This window comes from Haliotis rufescens, unplaced genomic scaffold (assembly GCF_023055435.1).
Source record: "Haliotis rufescens isolate VD_foot unplaced genomic scaffold, xgHalRufe1.0.p SCAF_17, whole genome shotgun sequence".
NCBI classification, from domain to species: domain Eukaryota; kingdom Metazoa; phylum Mollusca; class Gastropoda; order Lepetellida; family Haliotidae; genus Haliotis; species Haliotis rufescens.
In genome coordinates, this window is record NW_025963857.1 from 19,278,221 (window position 1) to 19,302,009 (window position 23,789).

Here is a 23,789-nt window from a genome sequence, read left to right on the forward strand (position 1 = left end):
TATGTACTGTGTTCCTCTGTTTAAGTAAGGTAGGCCACAAGGCTATGTACTGTGTTCCTGTGTTTAAGTAAGGTAGGCCACAAGGCTATGTACTGTGTTCCTGTGTTTAAGTAAGGTAGGCCACAAGGCTATGTACTGTGTTCCTGTGTTTAAGTAAGGTAGGCCACAAGGCTATGTACTATGTTCCTGTGTTTAAGTAAGGTAGGCCATAAGGCGATGTATTACTCCCTCAATTTAAGTAAGGTAGGCCACAAGGCTATGTACTGTGTTCCTCTGTTTAAGTTAGGTTGGGCGCAAGGCAATTTATTGAGTTCCTCCGTTTGAGTAAGAGGTGCCAAAGCAATACATCAACATTCATTCTTTTTGGTGCCTCTAAATCATGAAGCCTATCCTACTTTAACTAAAGGGTGCACCAAAGCTACAAATTGAAAAGAACGTGCCTTCTTATCAACAATTTCACCATGGCCTACTTACATTATGCCACATTAATTTTGTTATATATTCTTTATTGTGATACGCGGCTAAATTGCCATGGTAACCATGGGAAGTATTGCTGGGATATAGTTCATTACTAACTTGGACACATCGTGTATGTTATAAATTCCAACTAACCCAGAACTGAATAGTGAATTTGGTCTGCATGCGGCTCACGTACCCCACGTGCGCGAGTACAACAGTCGACGCACGTCTCCAGCACAGCGTCAGTTGTTGCTCAGGATCCTCAACGGTAAGTTTCATTCTCATCTCCAATGTTGACGATCAGCAAATTGTATCTAGAAATGTTCAGTCCATGTTATATGCTATTGTCACTACTTTGTTTGAAAGACGATTCTCGTTGCTCGATGGCAAAGTAAGCCTAAGGCATGTATATTACAATGGACTTTGCTTGACTTCAGTTTCCATGAAAAATGGTTGGTACACGATGGCTATTTTGGAACCAGTCTCACACGTGACCCATGGGGAGGCATAGTCTCTTCGGTGTATTCATATTCGTATCTTCCATACAAGATAATGTGTTGGGTTTTAATGTTGCTTGTCAGTTATGTCAGGGCGTGGTATTTTTATGCAAGTGGAAAGCCGATGTGATACAAGTCTAAAACGTTTGCAACTTTTTTCGCGGTCATACTAGATATCAACGACGTCAACATGTAGGCGTACCGAATCCAATCTGAGACTACAGGCAACACACGACAAGTACAGTTAGTGTCATGTATATGTTACACGCCACAACGCCCATGAGTGTCATCTATATGTTACACGCCACAACGCCCATGAGTGCCATCTATATGTTACACGCTACAGCACCCATGAGTGCCATCTATATGTTACACGCTACAGCGCCCATGAGTGTCATCTATATGTTACACGCTACAGCGCCCATAAGTGCCATCTACATGCTACACGCTACAGCGCCCATGAGTGTCATCTATATGTTACACGGCTACAGCGCCCATGAGTGTCATATATATGTTAAACGCTACAGCGCCCATGAGTGTCATCTATATGTTACACGGCTACAGCGCCCATGTGTGTCATCTATATGTTACACGGCTACAGCACCCATCATTGTCATCTATATGCTACACGCTACAGCGCCCATGTGTGTCATCTATATGCTACACGCTACAGCGCCCATGAGTGTCATCTATGTGCTACACGCTACAGTGCCCATGAGAGCCATCTATATGCTACACGCTACAGCGCCCATGAGTGTCATCTATGTGCTACACGCTACAGTGCCCATGAGAGTCATCTATATGCTACACGCTACAGCGCCCATGTGTGTCATCTATATGCTACACGCTACAGCGCCCATGAGTGTCATCTATATGTTACACGGCAACAGCACTCATGAATGTCATCTATATGCTACACGCTACAGCGCCCATAAGTGTCATCTATATGTTACACGCCACAACGCCAATAAGTGTCATCTATATGCTACACGCTACAGCGCCCATGAGAGTCATCTATATGCTACACGCTACAGCGCCCATGAGTGTCATCTATGTGCTACACGCTACAGTGCCCATGAGAGTCATCTATATGCTACACGCTACAGCGCCCATGTGTGTCATCTATATGCTACACGCTACAGCGCCCATGAGAGTCATCTATATGCTCCACGCTACAGCGCCCATGAGTGTCATCTATGTGCTACACGCTACAGTGCCCATGAGAGTCATCTATATGCTACACGCTACAGCGCCCATGAGAGTCATCTATATGCTACACGCTACAGCGCCCATGAGTGTCATCTATGTGCTACACGCTACAGTGCCCATGAGAGTCATCTATATGCTACACGCTACAGCGCCCATGAGTGTCATCTATGTGCTACACGCTACAGTGCCCATGAGAGTCATCTATATGCTACACGCTACAGCGCCCATGTGTGTCATCTATGTGCTACACGCTACAGTGCCCATGAGAGTCATCTATATGCTACACGCTACAGCGCCCATGTGTGTCATCTATATGCTACACGCTACAGTGCCCATGAGAGTCATCTATATGCTACACGCTACAGCGCCCATGTGTGTCATCTACATGCTACACGCTACAGCGCCCATGTGTGTCATCTATATGCTACACGCTACAGCGCCCATGAGTGTCATCTATGTGCTACACACTACAGTGCCCATGAGAGTCATCTATATGTTACACGGCTACAGCACTCATGAATGTCATCTATATGCTACACGCTACAGCGCCCATAAGTGTCATCTATATGTTACACGCCACAACGCCAATAAGTGTCATCTATATGATACACGCTACAGCGCCCATGAGTGTCATCTATATGCTACACGCTACAGTGCCCATGAGAGTCATCTATATGCTACACGCTACAGCGCCCATGAGTGTCATCTATGTGCTACACGCTACAGTGCCCATGAGAGTCATCTATATGTTACACGCTACAACGCCCATAAGTGTCATCTATATGCTACACGCTACAGCGCCCATGTGTGTCATCTATATGCTACACGCTACGGTGCCCATGAGTGTCATCTATATGTTACACGGCTACAGCGCCCATGAGTGTCATCTACATGCTACACGCTACAGCGCCCATGAGTGTCATCTATATGCTACACGGCTACAGCGCCCATGTGTGTCATCTATATGTTACACGGCTACAGCGCCCATGATTGTCATCTACATGCTACACGCTACAGCGCCCATGATTGTCATCTATATGCTACACGGCTACAGCGCCCATGATTGTCATCTATATGCTACACGCTACAGCACCCATGAGTGTCATCTATGTGCTACACGCTACAGTGCCCATGAGAGTCATCTATATGCTACACGCTACAGCGCCCATGTGTGTCATCTATATGCTACACGCTACAGCGCCCATGAGTGTCATCTATATGCTACACGCTACAGCGCCACAGAGCGTCACCTATATGCTACACGCTACAGCGCCCATAAGTGTCATCTATATGTTACACGCCACAACGCCAATAAGTGTCATCTATATGCTACACGCTACAGCGCCCATGAGAGTCATCTATATGCTACACGCTACAGCGCCCATGAGTGTCATCTATGTGCTACACGCTACAGTGCCCATGAGAGTCATCTATATGCTACACGCTACAGCGCCCATGTGTGTCATCTATATGCTACACGCTACAGCGCCCATGAGAGTCATCTATATGCTACACGCTACAGCGCCCATGAGTGTCATCTATGTGCTACACGCTACAGTGCCCATGAGAGTCATCTATATGCTACACGCTACAGCGCCCATGAGAGTCATCTATATGCTACACGCTACAGCGCCCATGAGTGTCATCTATGTGCTACACGCTACAGTGCCCATGAGAGTCATCTATATGCTACACGCTACAGCGCCCATGAGTGTCATCTATGTGCTACACGCTACAGTGCCCATGAGAGTCATCTATATGCTACACGCTACAGCGCCCATGTGTGTCATCTATGTGCTACACGCTACAGTGCCCATGAGAGTCATCTATATGCTACACGCTACAGCGCCCATGTGTGTCATCTATATGCTACACGCTACAGTGCCCATGAGAGTCATCTATATGCTACACGCTACAGCGCCCATGTGTGTCATCTACATGCTACACGCTACAGCGCCCATGTGTGTCATCTATATGCTACACGTTACAGCGCCCATGAGTGTCATCTATGTGCTACACACTACAGTGCCCATGAGAGTCATCTATATGTTACACGGCTACAGCACTCATGAATGTCATCTATATGCTACACGCTACAGCGCCCATAAGTGTCATCTATATGTTACACGCCACAACGCCAATAAGTGTCATCTATATGATACACGCTACAGCGCCCATGAGTGTCATCTATATGCTACACGCTACAGTGCCCATGAGAGTCATCTATATGCTACACGCTACAGCGCCCATGAGTGTCATCTATGTGCTACACGCTACAGTGCCCATGAGAGTCATCTATATGTTACACGCTACAACGCCCATAAGTGTCATCTATATGCTACACGCTACAGCGCCCATGTGTGTCATCTATATGCTACACGCTACGGTGCCCATGAGTGTCATCTATATGTTACACGGCTACAGCGCCCATGAGTGTCATCTACATGCTACACGCTACAGCGCCCATGAGTGTCATCTATATGCTACACGGCTACAGCGCCCATGTGTGTCATCTATGTGCTACACGCTACAGTGCCCATGAGAGTCATCTATATGCTACACGCTACAGCGCCCATGAGAGTCATCTATATGCTACACGCTACAGCGCCCATGAGTGTCATCTATGTGCTACACGCTACAGTGCCCATGAGAGTCATCTATATGCTACACGCTACAGCGCCCATGAGTGTCATCTATGTGCTACACGCTACAGTGCCCATGAGAGTCATCTATATGCTACACGCTACAGCGCCCATGTGTGTCATCTATGTGCTACACGCTACAGTGCCCATGAGAGTCATCTATATGCTACACGCTACAGCGCCCATGTGTGTCATCTATATGCTACACGCTACAGTGCCCATGAGAGTCATCTATATGCTACACGCTACAGCGCCCATGTGTGTCATCTACATGCTACACGCTACAGCGCCCATGTGTGTCATCTATATGCTACACGCTACAGCGCCCATGAGTGTCATCTATGTGCTACACACTACAGTGCCCATGAGAGTCATCTATATGTTACACGGCTACAGCACTCATGAATGTCATCTATATGCTACACGCTACAGCGCCCATAAGTGTCATCTATATGTTACACGCCACAACGCCAATAAGTGTCATCTATATGATACACGCTACAGCGCCCATGAGTGTCATCTATATGCTACACGCTACAGTGCCCATGAGAGTCATCTATATGCTACACGCTACAGCGCCCATGAGTGTCATCTATGTGCTACACGCTACAGTGCCCATGAGAGTCATCTATATGTTACACGCTACAACGCCCATAAGTGTCATCTATATGCTACACGCTACAGCGCCCATGTGTGTCATCTATATGCTACACGCTACGGTGCCCATGAGTGTCATCTATATGTTACACGGCTACAGCGCCCATGAGTGTCATCTACATGCTACACGCTACAGCGCCCATGAGTGTCATCTATATGCTACACGGCTACAGCGCCCATGTGTGTCATCTATATGTTACACGCTACAGCGCCCATGATTGTCATCTACATGCTACACGCTACAGCGCCCATGATTGTCATCTATATGCTACACGGCTACAGCGCCCATGTGTGTCATCTATATGCTACACGCTACAGCGCCCATGAGTGTCATCTATGTGCTACACGCTACAGTGCCCATGAGAGTCATCTATATGCTACACGCTACAGCGCCCATGTGTGTCATCTATATGCTACACGCTACAGCGCCCATGAGTGTCATCTATATGCTACACGCTACAGCGCCACAGAGCGTCACCTATATGCTACACGCTACAGCGCCCATGAGTGTTATCTACATGCTACACGCTACAGTGTCCATGAGTGTCATCTATATGCTACACGCTACAGTGCCCATGAGTGTCATCTACATGCTACACGCTACAGTGTCCATGAGTGTCATCTATGTGCTACACGCTACAGTGTCCATGAGTGTCATCTATATGCTACACGCTACAGTGCCCATGAGTGTCATCTATATGCTACACGCTACAGCGCCCATGTGTGTCATCTATATGTTACACGGCTACAGCACTCATGAATGTCATCTATATGCTACACGCTACAGCGCCCATAAGTGTCATCTATATGTTACACGCCACAACGCCAATAAGTGTCATCTATATGATACACGCTACAGCGCCCATGAGTGTCATCTATATGCTACACGCTACAGTGCCCATGAGAGTCATCTATATGCTACACGCTACAGCGCCCATGAGAGTCATCTATATGCTACACGCTACAGCGCCCATGAGTGTCATCTATGTGCTACACGCTACAGTGCCCATGAGAGTCATCTATATGCTACACGCTACAGCGCCCATGAGTGTCATCTATGTGCTACACGCTACAGTGCCCATGAGAGTCATCTATATGCTACACGCTACAGCGCCCATGTGTGTCATCTATGTGCTACACGCTACAGTGTCCATGAGAGTCATCTATATGCTACACGCTACAGCGCCCATGTGTGTCATCTATATGCTACACGCTACAGTGCCCATGAGAGTCATCTATATGATACACGCTACAGCGCCCATGTGTGTCATCTATATGCTACACGCTACAGTGCCCATGAGAGTCATCTATATGCTACACGCTACAGCGCCCATGAGAGTCATCTATATGCTACACGCTACAGCGCCCATGAGTGTCATCTATGTGCTACACGCTACAGTGCCCATGAGAGTCATCTATATGCTACACGCTACAGCGCCCATGAGTGTCATCTATGTGCTACACGCTACAGTGCCCATGAGAGTCATCTATATGCTACACGCTACAGCGCCCATGTGTGTCATCTATATGCTACACGCTACAGTGCCCATGAGAGTCATCTATATGCTACACGCTACAGCGCCCATGAGTGTCATCTATGTGCTACACGCTACAGTGCCCATGAGAGTCATCTATATGTTACACGCTACAACGCCCATGTGTGTCATCTACATGCTACACGCTACAGCGCCCATGTGTGTCATCTATATGCTACACGCTACGGTGCCCATGAGTGTCATCTATGTGCTACACACTACAGTGCCCATGAGAGTCATCTATATGTTACACGGCTACAGCGCCCATGAGTGTCATCTATATGCTACACGCTACAGCGCCCATAAGTGTCATCTATATGTTACACGCCACAACGCCAATAAGTGTCATCTATATGATACACGCTACAGCGCCCATGACTGTCATCTATATGCTACACGCTACAGTGCCCATGAGAGTCATCTATATGCTACACGCTACAGCGCCCATGTGTGTCATCTATGTGCTACACGCTACAGTGCCCATGAGAGTCATCTATATGCTACACGCTACAGCGCCCATGTGTGTCATCTATATGCTACACGCTACAGTGCCCATGAGAGTCATCTATATGCTACACGCTACAGCGCCCATGTGTGTCATCTACATGCTACACGCTACAGCGCCCATGTGTGTCATCTATATGCTACACGCTACAGCGCCCATGAGTGTCATCTATGTGCTACACACTACAGTGCCCATGAGAGTCATCTATATGTTACACGGCTACAGCACTCATGAATGTCATCTATATGCTACACGCTACAGCGCCCATAAGTGTCATCTATATGTTACACGCCACAACGCCAATAAGTGTCATCTATATGATACACGCTACAGCGCCCATGAGTGTCATCTATATGCTACACGCTACAGTGCCCATGAGAGTCATCTATATGCTACACGCTACAGCGCCCATGTGTGTCATCTATATGCTACACGCTACGGTGCCCATGAGTGTCATCTATATGTTACACGGCTACAGCGCCCATGAGTGTCATCTACATGCTACACGCTACAGCGCCCATGAGTGTCATCTATATGCTACACGGCTACAGCGCCCATGTGTGTCATCTATATGTTACACGCTACAGCGCCCATGATTGTCATCTACATGCTACACGCTACAGCGCCCATGATTGTCATCTATATGCTACACGGCTACAGCGCCCATGTGTGTCATCTATATGCTACACGCTACAGCGCCCATGAGTGTCATCTATGTGCTACACGCTACAGTGCCCATGAGAGTCATCTATATGCTACACGCTACAGCGCCCATGTGTGTCATCTATATGCTACACGCTACAGCGCCCATGAGTGTCATCTATATGCTACACGCTACAGCGCCACAGAGCGTCACCTATATGCTACACGCTACAGCGCCCATGAGTGTTATCTACATGCTACACGCTACAGTGTCCATGAGTGTCATCTATATGCTACACGCTACAGTGCCCATGAGTGTCATCTACATGCTACACGCTACAGTGCCCATGAGTGTCATCTATGTGCTACACGCTACAGTGTCCATGAGTGTCATCTATATGCTACACGCTACAGTGCCCATGAGTGTCATCTATATGCTACACGCTACAGCGCCCATGTGTGTCATCTATATGTTACACGGCTACAGCACTCATGAATGTCATCTATATGCTACACGCTACAGCGCCCATAAGTGTCATCTATATGTTACACGCCACAACGCCAATAAGTGTCATCTATATGATACACGCTACAGCGCCCATGAGTGTCATCTATATGCTACACGCTACAGTGCCCATGAGAGTCATCTATATGCTACACGCTACAGCGCCCATGAGTGTCATCTATGTGCTACACGCTACAGTGCCCATGAGAGTCATCTATATGTTACACGCTACAACGCCCATAAGTGTCATCTATATGCTACACGCTACAGCGCCCATGTGTGTCATCTATATGCTACACGCTACGGTGCCCATGAGTGTCATCTATATGTTACACGGCTACAGCGCCCATGAGTGTCATCTACATGCTACACGCTACAGCGCCCATGAGTGTCATCTATATGCTACACGGCTACAGCGCCCATGTGTGTCATCTATATGTTACACGCTACAGCGCCCATGATTGTCATCTACATGCTACACGCTACTGCGCCCATGATTGTCATCTATATGCTACACGGCTACAGCGCCCATGTGTGTCATCTATATGCTACACGCTACAGCGCCCATGAGTGTCATCTATGTGCTACACGCTACAGTGCCCATGAGAGTCATCTATATGCTACACGCTACAGCGCCCATGTGTGTCATCTATATGCTACACGCTACAGCGCCCATGAGTGTCATCTATATGCTACACGCTACAGCGCCACAGAGCGTCACCTATATGCTACACGCTACAGCGCCCATGAGTGTTATCTACATGCTACACGCTACAGTGTCCATGAGTGTCATCTATATGCTACACGCTACAGTGCCCATGAGTGTCATCTACATGCTACACGCTACAGTGCCCATGAGTGTCATCTATGTGCTACACGCTACAGTGTCCATGAGTGTCATCTATATGCTACACGCTACAGTGCCCATGAGTGTCATCTATATGCTACACGCTACAGCGCCCATGTGTGTCATCTATATGCTACACGCTACAGCGCCACAGAGCGTCACCTATTTGCTACACGCTACAGCGCCCATGAGTGTTATCTACATGCTACACGCTACAGTGTCCATGAGTGTCATCTATATGCTACACGCTACAGTGCCCATGAGTGTCATCTACATGCTTCACGCTACAGTGCCCATGAGTGTCATCTATGTGCTACACGCTACAGTGTCCATGAGTGTCATCTATATGCTACACGCTACAGTGCCCATGAGTGTCATCTATATGTTACACGGCTACAGCGCCCATGAGTGTCATCTACATGCTACACGCTACAGTGCCAATGAGTGTCATCTATATGTTACACGGCTACAGCGCCCATGAGTGTCATCTACATGCTACACGCTACAGCGCCCATGAGTGTCATCTATATGTTACACGGCTACAGCGCCCATGTGTGTCATCTATATGTTACACGGCTACAGCGCCCATGATTGTCATCTACATGCTACACGCTACAGCGCCCATGAGTGTCATCTACATGCTACACGCTACAGTGCCCATGAGTGTCATCTATATGCTACACGCTACAGCGCCCATGAGTGTCATATACATGCTACACGCTACAGCGCCACAGAGCGTCGACTATATGCTACACGCTACAGTGCCCATGAGTGTCATCTACATGCTACACGCTACAGTGCCCAGGAGTTTCATCTATATGCTACACGCTACAGTGCCCATGAGTGTCATCTATATGCTACACGCTACAGCGCCCATGAGTGCCATCTACATGCTACACGCTACAGCGCCCATGAGTGTCATCTACATGCTACACGCTACAGTGCCCAGGAGTGTTATCTATATGCTACACGCTTCAGCGCCCATGAGTGCCATCTATATGCTACACGCTACAGTGCCCATGAGTGTCATCTATATGCTACACGCTACAGTGCCCATGAGTGTCATCTACATGCTACACGCTACAGTGTCCATGAGTGTCATCTATATGTTACACGGCTACAGCGCCCATGAGTGTCATCTATATGCTACACGCTACAGTGCCCATGAGAGTCATCTACATGTTACACGCTACAGTGCCCATGAGTGTCATCTATATGCCTCACGCTACAGTGCCCATGAGTGTCATCTACATTCTACACGCTACAGCGCCCATGAGTGTCATCTATACGCTACACTGGTACTATGTCCTTACATATATTCATGATTACATATATGGTAAACAGGTATAGAGTACAGTACTGTCTATATGTTACACAGGTACGCCATGAAGCTGTTACGTGGCAGCTGGGGGACGAAGGTGGAGTTCATCCTCACTTGCGTCGCCTATGCAGTTGGCCTGGGAAACGTGTGGAGGTTTCCATACTTGGCCTTCAAGAATGGTGGAGGTAAGGTGCACACTCACAATGGCCACACACTGTTCATTGTTATTATCAGCCAAAATTGTATAATGTCAGTTCGTATTTCATCAAGTATACATAAGTGAGTGAGTGAGTGAGTATGGTTTTACGCCGCTTTTAGCAATATTCCAGCAATATCACGGCGGGGGACACCAGAAATGGGCTTCGGAAATTGTATCCATGTCGGGAATCGAACCCGGGTCTTCGGCGTGACGAGTGAACGCTTTAACCACTAGGTTACCCGACCGCCCCTCAAGTATACATAAACACACACACACACACACACACACACACACACACACACACACGCACACACACGCACACACACACGCACACGCACGCACGCACGCACGCACGCACGCACACACGCAAGCACACGCACACACGCAGGCACACACACACACACGCAGGCACACACACACACACGCAGGCACACACACACACACACACATACATTCACGCACGCACGCACGCACACAAGTACGCACGCACACACGCACATAGTTCTTTTTACTTACATTAACACATATAACAACACTGCCAGATAAAAAGATCTCTGCCTCAAGCCTTTGCAGTTGCTGATTTACTGTGATGGAAATACGTGTTTGTTTTTTGTCAAGTGATCTGTCACGTGATTGTTCTCTCGTACTTCAGGTGCGTTCCTCATCCCCTACTGGATCATGCAAGTGTTCATAGGCATGCCTCTGTTCTTCATGGAGCTGTCGTTCGGCCAGTTTGCTGGACAAGGCCCTATCACCATCTGGAAGGCCAATCCACTTCTGAAAGGTCGACATACGTTGTTTATTACTTAAGTAAACCACGTTTATAACGAACATGCTTATAACGAACTGACGGATATAACGAAATGTGTTTTGATCCCGTCCATTTGCTGTGTATTTGCTGTTTATATGCTGTATATATGCTTATAACGAACTACGGTTATAACGAACTAAAATAAGTGGTCCTTTGTGTTCGTTATAACACAGTAGTTTACTGTATCTTGAAATGTTTAGTACAAAGTTGACGTTCTGAATCACTTCCGCTGAAATAATTTCATTCTGGGATGACCGTAAATTTGTTTTTGCAGGTATTGGGATCAGCATGGTGATTGTCTGCTCCTTCATCGTCCTTTACTTCACCGTCATCGTCGGCTACATCGCCTTCTACTTCTTCTCCTCCATGCAGTCTCCTCTCCCCTGGTCCCACTGCGGGCATCACTGGAGCAGTCCAAACTGTCGGGTCGATGTACCAGGTAATCCTATAGTTCAACCTCTCAGGGCTCAGTTTGAGTACCGCGTCCATGGTGTAGTGGATACTGCGTCTGCCTGGAGAGCGGAGGATGGTGGTTAGATCCCTCCAGAGCTAAAGTTCAAAGATGGTACTTATGATTGGTATCATACCCAAGCACGGCATTGTACCCAGTACCTGGTCTCGCTTCCGCCATTACTGGACAGGGTGGATATACCAGGTTAACTGTACCCTTTATCAAGCTGAACTGAGATCACTTTACACGAAAATTACAATAATTATGTAGATGTGGCAAGATCCAATGGACTGCATTTTTGCGCGACAGAGAGACGAGTATAGTCATGGCCATTTTTGTTTCATTTTGAGATGCCTGTAAACACCATAAACGAATGTCAATACCAGACCCGACCCGTGAAGAACAGGTCTTCAGCAACCCATGCTTGCTATAAAAGGCGACTATGCTTGTCGTCAGAGGCGACTAACGGGATAGGGTGGTCAGGCTCGCAGACTTGGTTGATGCATGTCATCGTATCCCAATTGCGTGGATCGGTGCTCATGATGTCAATCACTGGATTGCCTGGTCCACACTCGATTATTTTTCTGACCGCGGTCATCTAGCTTGAATATTGCTAAGTGCGGCGTTAAACAAACAAACAAACAATACCAGACGCTGTGTCCCTGTTGGTAGGTGCTGTTGATAACATCACGACAGGGAATCTCACCACCGACCTCCAGGTGGGAAGCATGAACATCAGCAACATCAGCCACTACAACCGGACCATTTCCCCGACTGAAGACTATTTCACGTAGGTATTAGCTAGCCCTGGGTGGATTCCGAGTTAGAATAGTTCCCTAGCAACTTATGTTGGTTGTAAGCGGTGGCTTGATGGATCGGGCCGTCAGGTTCAGTGACAGCGCGGATAGTTGTTCACAATATCAGTCAATCAATTTAACACCGATATAGTAACAGTTATATTTTAAGATACTATAACAGCTCGGTTAAAAATACGCGCGTGGATAAAGAGAAGATTAGGATTAGTGTTGATTGATACAATGAATGGTGGCTGGGCTGAGAGATTGGCAGGCCCTGTTTGTTTGTATCATATCGACATTCATTTCTGAAAATATAACATGCGAACTATCACTTAAATTAAGTTTGGCCTTCTTTAAAATTTGCTATCCGTAGTAATTCAAAGCTATTAAAAGTCCAAGAGTTGTATCAACAATCAACATCAATATTTACATCATTCATTAGTCGGCAGCCGGAACAACCATGGTGAGCATGGATGACTTGGGTAGTATTCGCAAATTGTCGACGGCTGTGTTCACTATACCTCGCTGTGTCACTCGTATTGGATGCACTCACCAACTATATATGCACGTGCAACATGTGACGGTATTGTTAACAGACACGTGTGTCCGTATTTTAAAACACATTAATCTCCGAGACAACTATTCATTTTGTTATTTGCGTGTATCCTTCGGCCCTGAATTGTCACGTATAATTAAGGATAAAACTGTAAAACGATTTTTTTTTTATGTATGTTAGTTTACCTTGTATGTCTCTCTCTCTCTCTCTCTCTCTCTCTCTCTCTCTCTCTCTCTCTCTCTCTCTCTCTCTCTCTCTCTCTCTCTCTCTCTCCCTGTAGTACACGTATAATGTTGTAGAAATTTCGTCCTGGGGATGACGTCGGGACTGGGAGACATGGGCAACCTCAACTGGAAAGTGTGTCTGTGTTGTCTTTTTGCCGGCATTGTCGTATTCCTTGTGCTCATCCGGGGAATCAAGTCACTCGGCAAGGTAACCAAGCGTAAATCCTGCGCTCTTCCGAATATGGTTTACACAGCTCACATATCATATCGGATCAGACACCCTCTAACAAGTACCATTTTTTAACGCCTTTTGGAACAAGTCTCTCTTTAACTTTTTTTTGTGCAGGTCGCATACTTCAACGCCACCTTCCCCTACGTGCTGCTGTTGTCCCTCCTGATCAACGCCAGTCTTCTCCCGGGAGCCACGGAGGGCATCCTGTATTTCCTGACCCCCAAGTGGCACCGCCTGGCGGACGCCTCGGTCAGTACTGTACCTTAGGGATACAAGACAACATACAATTCTGGCTGCAGTACCTAACAATATGTTTGGACCCACGAAACATTTAATGGAGTGCACCAAGTGATCATAATTTTTACGTCATTCCCAGTCGGCGCCGTAAAATGACGTACAAGGTTACGTCCCTTTGCCGTTGCCGGATCGGTTAGTCGAGGGTTCCAATCCCAGATTTGCAACAATTTTAATCCTTGGTCTGTCGGTGCCATAATGGTTTCTATGATAAATGTCTCCGACCTGTGTCAATTTAGGGACCTCTCTCATACGCCGTGGTATAACCGAAATACTGCTTTAAGTGAGGCTAATTACAATTCACCCATCAGCTACTGGCCTGTTAACGCCAATGGTTTGGAAGGGGTCAAGGGCAACCAAAATTTTGCAATTAACCTTTGACACTGACTAATCATGAATGACGTACATTCCTAGGTATGGAGCGATGCTGCAACACAGGTATTCTTCTCTCTCGGTGTCGGCATGGGCGGCCTGAACCTCATGGCGAGCTTCAACAACTTCAAGAACAATTGTTTGAGGTAAGAACAAGGTGTGTGCGGGCAGAAGTGAGCAAATAAAAGTCCTGGGACGCCAAACTGGTGCCTATTATTGTCATGTTTGTTCGCTCGTCACGCCGAAGACCCGGGTTCGATTCCCGACATGGGTACAATGTGTGAAGCCCATTTCTGGTGTCCCCCGCCGTGAAATTGCTGGAATATTGCTAAGAGCGGCGTAAAACCATACTCACTCACTATTGTCATGTTTGTGTGGATATCATTGTCGTATTTTTGTCTAGGGACGCCATACTGGTGCCGTGTGTGGATAGCATTGACTTATTTGTGTCTAGGGACGCCATACTGGTGCCGTGCGTGGCTATCATTGACCTATTTTGGTCTAGGGACGCCATACTGGTGCCGTGATGTGGATTAACATTGTCGTATTTGTGTCTAGGGACGCCATACTGGTGCCGTGCGTGGATATCATTGACCTATTTTGGTCTAGGGACGCCATACTGGTGCCGTGATGTGGATTAACATTGTCGTATTTGTGTCTAGGGACGCCATACTGGTGCCGTGTGTGGATATCATTGTCCTATCTGTGTCTAGGAACGCCATACTGGTGCCGTGCGTGGATATCATTGACCTATTTTGGTCTAGGGACGCCATACTGGTGCCGTGATGTGGATTAACATTGTCGTATTTGTGTTTAGGGACGCCATAATGGTGCCGTGCGTGGATATCATTGACCTATTTTGGTCTAGGGACGCCATACTGGTGCCGTGATGTGGATTAACATTGTCCTATCTGTGTCTAGGGACGCCATACTGGTGCCGTGCGTGGATATCATTGACCTATTTTGGTCTAGGGACGCCATACTGGTGCCCTGTGCGGATATCATTGTCGTATGTGTGTCTAGGGACGCCATACTGGTGCCGTGTCTGGATATCATTGTCGTATTGTGTCTAGGGACGCCATACTGGTGCCGTGTGTGGATATCATTTTCGTATTTGTGTTTAGGGACGCCATACTGGTGCCGTGTGTGGACTGCCTAACCAGCTTCCTGTGCGGCCTGGTAGTGTTCGCCGTCCTGGGGTTCATGGCGCATGACAAGGGGGTTGGTATCGAGGAGGTTGCTGTAGGGGGTAAGTCACACCGCGTGTGTAGTCAGCCGGCACGTGTATAATTGAGTTCCTCTTTGAAATGTAACGGACCATTGTCATGTCGAATAATTCATAATATATGATTCTCAACAACAACATATTGCAGGACCTGGCCTGGCCTTCATTGCGTACCCTGAGGCCCTCTCAAGGATGCCCGTGCCCACCCTCTGGGCCATCCTGTTCTTCTTCATGATGCTCATCATCGGGTTCAGCTCTCTGGTAGGTTGTACAGCTTGCCTATGCAAGGGTGTGTATTGGAGTGGGGACAGGGATTGGAGTGGGTCACGTATGTGGTTTTTACTAAAGTTGACTCATCTTGTTTCAGTTCACCATGACGGAGACGGCGGTGGCCTCGCTCTGTGACGTGAAAATCTGTCATGTTTCAGTTCACCATGACGGAGACGGTGGTGGCCTCGCTCTGTGACGTGTATATCTGTCATGTTTCAGTTCACCATGACGGAGACGGTGGTGGCCTCGCTCTCTCACGTGTATATCTGTCATGTTTCAGTTCACCATGACGGAGATGGTGGTGGCCCCGCTCTGTGACGTGTATATCTGTCATGTTTCAGTTCACCATGACGGAGACGGTGGTGGTCTCGCTCTGTGACGTGTATATCTGTCATGTTTCAGTTCACCATGACGGAGACGGTGGTGGCCTCGCTCTGTGATGTGTATATCTGTCATGTTTCAGTTCATTATGACGGAGACGGTGGTGGCCTCGCTCTGTGACGTGTATATCTGTCATGTTTCAGTTCACCATGACGGAGACGGTGGTGGCCTCGCTCTATGACGTGTATATCTGTCATGTTTCAGTTCACCATGACGGAGACGGTGGTGGTCTCGCTCTGTGATGTGTATATCACAGTATATGTGTCATGTTTCAGTCCACCATGACGGAGACGGTGGTGGCCTCGCTCTGTGACGTGTATATCTGTCATGTTTCAGTTCACCATGACGTAGAGGTGGTGGCCTCGCTCTGTGACGTGTATATCTGTCATGTTTCAGTTCACCATGACGGAGACGGTGGTGGTCTCGCTCTGTGATGTGTATATCACAGTATATGTGTCATGTTTCAGTCCACCATGACGGAGACGGTGGTGGCCTCGCTCTGTGACGTGTATATCTGTCATGTTTCAGTTCACCATGACGGAGACGGTGGTGGCCTCGCTCTGTGACGTGTATATCTGTCATGTTTCAGTTCACCATGACGGAGACGGTGGTGGCATCGCTCTGTGACGAATATCCTTCATTACTGAGGAAGACATGGAAGAGAACTCTCATCTTCCGGGGTATCGTTTCCACCGCTCTCTTCCTGTTAGCGTTGCCAATGACAACAGGGGTATGTGGTTATTGTTACTTTTATTTTAATGTTCAAAAACAATTGACAAGGCAGTTACGGTCATATTCTTACCTGGCGATCTAAAGACGATATAAGCAGCCTTAAATTCGTTCATTCAATACCAAAAGGTAATTGAAACATCAATAGAAATAAAATTATAAAAACGTAATTTACTACTCAAAAGATGTTAAGGACCACCCGATTCTTTCATATTACCTGAAGTTAATTTGTTGTGGCATGAATACTGTTAAAACCGGCGGTAAACCCAACTCACTCAATCATTCCACGACTATATCGTTGACTCTTTGGCTGAGAACTAAACCCAACTCACTCAATCATTCCACGACTATATCGTTGACTCTTTGGCTGAGAAGTAAAGCCAACTCACTCAATCATTCCACGACTATATCGTTGACTCTTTGGCTGAGAAGTAAACCCAACTCACTCAATCATTCCACGACTGTATTGTTGACTCTTTGGCTGAGAAGTAAACCCAACTCACTCAATCATTCCACGACTGTATTGTTGACTCTTTGGCTGAGAAGTAAACCCAACTCACTCAATCATTCCACGACTTGTTCGGGGACTCTTTGGCTGAGAAGTAAACACAACTCACTCAATCATTCCAAGACTATATCGTTGTTTCTATGGCTGAGAAGAAAACCCAACTCATTCAATCATTCCACGACTATATCGTTGACTCTTTCGCTAAGAAGTAAAGCCAAATCACTCAATCATTCCACGACTATATCGTTGACTCTTTGGCTGAGAAGTAAACCCAAATCACTCAATCATTCCACGACTGTATCGTTGACGCTTTGGCTGAGAAGTAAAGCCAACTCACTCAATCATTCCACGACTATATCGTTGACTCTTTGGCTGAGAAGTAAAGCCAACTCACTCAATCATTCCACAACTATATCGTTGACTCTTTGGCTGAGAAGTAAACCCAACTCACTCAATCATTCCACGACTATATCGTTGACTCTTTGACTGAGAAGTAAACCCAACTCACTCAATCATTCCACGACTGTATCGCTGACTCTTTGGCTGAGAAGTAAAGCCAACTCACTCAATCATTCCACGACTATATCGTTGACTCTTTGGCTGAGAAGTAAATCCAACTCACTCACTCAATCATTCCACGACTATATCGTTGACTCTTTGACTGAGAAGTAAACCCAACTAACTCAATCATTCCACGACTGTATCGCTGACTCATTGGCTGAGAAGTAAACCCAACTCACTCAATCATTCCACGACTATATCGTTGACTCTTTGGCTGAGAAGTAAACCCAACTCACTCAATCATTCCACGACTGTATCGCTGACTCTTTGGCTGAGAAGTTAAGCCAACTCACTCAATCATTCCACGACTATATCGTTGACTCTTTGGCTGAGAAGTAAACCGAACTCACTCAATCATTCCACGACTATATCGTTGACTCTTTGGCTGAGAAGTAAACCCAACTAACTCAATCATTCCACGACTATGACGTTGTTTCTATGGCTGAGAAGAAAACCCAACTCACTCAATCATTCCACAACTATATCGTTGACTCTTTGGCTGAGAAGTAAAGGAGTTACCTCCCTTCGTATTTCAATTTGTTTTTGTTTGCTATATTCCACATTTGTGAATTGTTATGTCGACGTACGGCGATCACAGACTTACGCTGCGTGTTATGATCCATGACGCTGTGTTGCAGGCCGGCATCTACCTCCTTGACATCGTCGACTCCTCTGTTGGCGGCTTTCCTCTGCTGTTCATCGCCATCGCCGAGATCGTTGCCATCATGTACATATACGGTGAGAAGATACACCACACACGTCTAGACAATACGTTCCATCAGCACCCTTAAACACATACGGTCGCATTGCGCGTAGTCGCTATTTATAACCAACCAATCAAGCCACGTCCTGCTTCCAACGAGTGTTCTGACCAATATACGCTCAGATTACATTGCATTATCTTCCCGAGGCAAGCGTGTACACTAGCCTACATCAAAGCAAGACTTCGAAAAAAGGCTAGAGGACGCTCTTGCCTCCGGGGGGCGGTCGGGTAGCCTAGTGGTTAAAGCGTTCGCTCGTCACAAGGGACCCGGGTTCGATTCCCGACATGGGTACAATGTGTGAAGCCCATTTCTGGTGTCCCCCGCCGTGATATTGCTGGAATATTGCTAAAAGCGGCGTAACACCATACTCACTCACTCACTCTTGCCTCCGGAAGATGACATTGCATATACGGCGCTATTTCTCAGGATGCTATAGACGTATCCCTATGGCGTTGAACGTTGACCATCATCCACCACTGGTTTGCCTTGACTCGATTATAGATAGGCCCCCAGATATAGCTTGAACAATGCCGTATCTTAAAACAACATGCATTCACCCACTGCGTTCACAACCAGGGTACCGGAGGTTTGCCGAGGACCTTCAGATGATGATGGGGAAGAAACTGTCTGTGTACTGGAAGATGTGCTGGTGTTTTATCGGCCCCGCTATTCTCACTGTAAGTATAGCCAAAGTGAACGTCTACTTAACTTCTCATTCCCGACTTCGAGTCGCCAAGTCAGCTAAAGCGTTGCTATTTGTTGTGCAGAGTTGCGTCCCTTGGGCACGCCAGAAACCTATGGTCGCTCAGAATCCCGCTTCGCCCCGATTATGTTTCTAGGTTTGTCAGCACCATATCGTGCTCGTGGATTTCACCAAAGTGGCAAACGTCTGAGACTTACATCATTTCGGGCTTTCCTCACACATTAAGCTGACACGCCGTGATATAACTGAAATACTGTCCAAAGTCGCGTTAAACCCAACTCACCCACTCAGGTCTGGATAGCTTGCAGAAGGGTGTTCACATTATTAAAGGGGTTGGAATTAGAAAGGTTTGTATCCATTTGTGGAGGCTGCATGTGTTAAGCCTCGGAGACGGTGTTGGTCTAGGATACCTTCCCCTGTTCTATTACTAGTATATGCTTAAACTAACGTCACCCTCTGTTATCAAGCAAAGGATGGACATTCGCAAGATACATCACAAACCTGCTTTATATCACTTCTTGCGCAAGTCAAAGTATACATTCCTCTATCGACCCGTGAAGATCCGGGGTAGAATAGGTCTTCAGCAACCCATGCTTGCCGTAAAAGGCGACTAACGGGATCAGGTGGTCAGGCTCACAGACTTGGTTGATACATGTCATCGTATCCCGTATTGCGTAGATCGATACTCAAGATGTCAATCACTGGAGTTTCTGGTCCAGATTCGATTATTTACAGACTGTCGTCATATAGCTGGAATATTGCTGAGTGCGACGTTTAACAACAAACAAATAAACAAACAAAAATTCCTCTATTATAACTGTTTGATTAACATTTTAGAAGTTGGTGAGTAAATAAGAAAAAGTACACTTTTATGGATAACAAACTCCAACTTTATAACGGTGTAATAATCAACGTGGAAACGCTACATGCATTACACAAGAAGTTGTTATCCATATAGATGAAGGTTTTCTTATTCTTATTTCTTATAGCGGGGCGGTCGGGTAGCCTTGTCACGCCGAAGACCCGGGTTCGAATCCCGACATGGGTACAATGTGTGAAGCCCATTTCTGGTGTCCCCCGCCTTGATATTGATGGAATATTGCTAAAAGTTGCGTAAAACCATACTCACTCACACACTATTCCTATGGCATGCGATAGATCTAGTTTATTTCCGCTTCGTTGAATGAGATAAAAGCATTTACAAATATTCTTCCTAGCTGCTTAAGTATTTGGCCTATGTCTCCAGGGGGTGGTGGTGTTCAAGAGCTGCCGATTCCAGCCCCTGGGCTATGTGGACTACATCTACCCGGCTTGGGCCCAGGCGCTAGGGTGGTTGGTCATGACTGTCTGCATTGTCTTCATCCCGGGTTGGTTCATCGTCTACTTCCTCAGATACGGCGGATGCAAGGTGAGCAACACACACGACGTTACGTTACTAACCCGCTTGAACACTGCCCTCTCTTTAAAACATGTTAAAGTGTTAATGCCTGCATCAATATATTTTGAAATATTTAACTCCGACAAGGCACTAATCAATTAGCCGCTAACAGACATGTGTCTATTGTCACAGATGATTGCTAAAATGTCCCGGCCAGCTCCTGATTGGGGTCCTCGACTACCCGAAAATAGAACCGGCATATACGCGGACGGCGACAGCAACACTGAAGTGACATCTGATATTCCCGCCATCGTTATCAGCGACGTGGACGACCAGGCATCTGGCAATGACATCAAAGGTGTGCGTGCAAAGGGAGGAGATGGCTCCGTCAGAACGAAGCACACGAAGGGCGGGGGGAAACAGGAAACACCAACTGGGCGTAAGGACTCGCCAAGCATGAAAGGGAACAAGATCGGCAGTTTCAAGGGTACTGGAAAGGTCCATGACCTAGAAGACGACTACACTGAAAACGCTTCTAAAACCACCAACAGCATCAAAGGAGCCTCCGTAGAAATGAAACGTGTGGACAGCGTTAAAAGACAGGCCAGTATTAAAGGGGCACCGCAAGGCAGTTTGAAAGGGGCATCTGTAGTATCTGTTAAGGGGGCAGCCGTAACGACCGTTAAAGGAGAACCCATTACTGGCGTGAAAGGGGTACCTGTAGGTGTTAAGGGGACAGCCGTAACGACCGTTAAAGGAGAACCCATTACTGGCGTGAAAGGGGTACCTGTAGGTGTTAAGGGGACAGCCGTAACGACCGTTAAAGGAGAACCCATTACTGGCGTGAAAGGGGTACCTGTAGGTGTTAAGGGGACAGCCGTAACGACCGTTAAAGGAGAACCCATTGCTGGCGTTAAAGGAGTACCCGTAGCAACTGTTAAAGGAGCTACCGTAACCAGTGCAAACAGAGCACCCATTACCAGCGTCAAAGAAGCATCTATGGCCTTCGTCAAAGGAGCGACCGCAGCCAATGTCAAAGGGTCACCCGTAGTCAGTGTCAAGGCGACAGACGTTGCCAGTGTTAAAAATGTACCAACATCCAACATCCAAGAAGCCCCCGAAGTTCCAGTGATCCAAGACTTCAGTGTGGCAGAGGTCATTGGCAAACATGTAGGCGACGTGAGGAAGACACAAGGGGGAGGTAACTCTGTATACGAACTGGAAGATGCCGCCACGACGGATATAATGCCGGGACGAAGAGGGCAGTGGTAACCGAGGAGCTCCATGGCGTTAACTGAAGAAGCATAAGACATTGAGTCAGCCTCCAAGTGGACGATGGAACGCCCAAAACACACCTGTAACCTTTGTATGGGCCTACATCACAAATACCTACATACACAGGCAAAAGCATTAAACAAGCGCATATGTTTGGTTACTTCCGGTTGATTCAGTGATATTGCTTCTTAGCACATACGGCTTTGATACACACACGACAAGTCAATGAAGTACACATAAGCACATTTATTAAAAACCTGACTCACTGCAGTTTAAGCACACAAAACACAGCGTCATTTCTTCGGATATAGACCATTCAGCGGTAAGGCTGCAGCAACGTTGGTAACCAGGGTAGACTTAAGAATACGTTCGGCCTGTCCTTAATCTACATTATGGTTTAGTTCAGACACGATAAGGGTAGACATCAGCGCCTAAACCGTCTTGACATTGACTTGACCTTCACACACCACAATAGACTTGAACTCGACGCGCCACAATAGACAACAGCGCTTGTTGTAGCTCTCGACACATGCTAAACGTTACGCTGTCCACACTATGTATTCTCTGATATAATTTCTTGTCATGCATTTTGCTTTATGCTATGTTAAATATTATAAGTCTATTATGTATTCGTTTAAAAAGTCTTTATTTAAATGCTGTCACATATTTGAGATTCTGTTATAAGAAGTATAAAAACATTTACATTTGCACGTTGTTGAAAAAATAAAGATTTTTATGACACAATCAAGCCTTTTGTCAATATCGCTGAATAGAACAATCGTGTACGGTTATTTTTAACACGTCAGTAAGAGTTATTCAATATAGCCACACTGAAAATTAAATCAAAACAATATTTTTAAGATCCAGTTTAACTATCATTCATTCGTGGCCAAAATTGTGTGGCCCATTCCTTATTCCTTACATTGAACAGCGCAGAAGGTCGTCCACATTTACCTATGGTGAAAACCACGAGCATTCAACTAGCAGTTCCCGGGTCGTAATAGCAGCGATTCTATGAATCGAACTTGAACTGTTTCGTATGATGAAACTGACATTTCAGTTTTGCAAGGTGTTATGTTTTTGTATTACCTTCACGAGGAATACGGACGAAGGAGCCTCGTTCTGATGTACTAGTTCAACCGTCATTAACAAATTGAACTGATACAACGTGTTGGCCATCATACTAGGGCTGGGACGGGTAACTCAGGTACTCGGGTCGGGTGGGTACTGAGTAGGACCC

The 23,789-nt window shown here is 46.7% G+C and overlaps 1 protein-coding gene across 1 annotated transcript; it reads left to right on the plus strand.

The window, feature by feature from the left end:
* Positions 1-669: 669 nt before the first annotated feature.
* On the plus strand, positions 670-22,619 carry LOC124138013 (sodium- and chloride-dependent glycine transporter 1-like). Its single transcript, XM_046504523.2, has 15 exons — positions 670-727; positions 10,877-11,004; positions 11,671-11,802; positions 12,104-12,268; positions 12,953-13,070; positions 13,933-14,065; positions 14,204-14,338; positions 14,798-14,901; positions 15,880-16,004; positions 16,129-16,241; positions 17,221-17,361; positions 19,068-19,167; positions 19,770-19,870; positions 21,143-21,304; positions 21,467-22,619. The coding sequence occupies exons 2-15, from the start codon at positions 10,884-10,886 to the stop codon at positions 22,544-22,546; spliced, it is 2,730 nt and encodes a 909-aa protein (XP_046360479.2). The 5' UTR covers positions 670-727; positions 10,877-10,883; the 3' UTR covers positions 22,547-22,619.
* Positions 22,620-23,789: the final 1,170 nt, after the last annotated feature.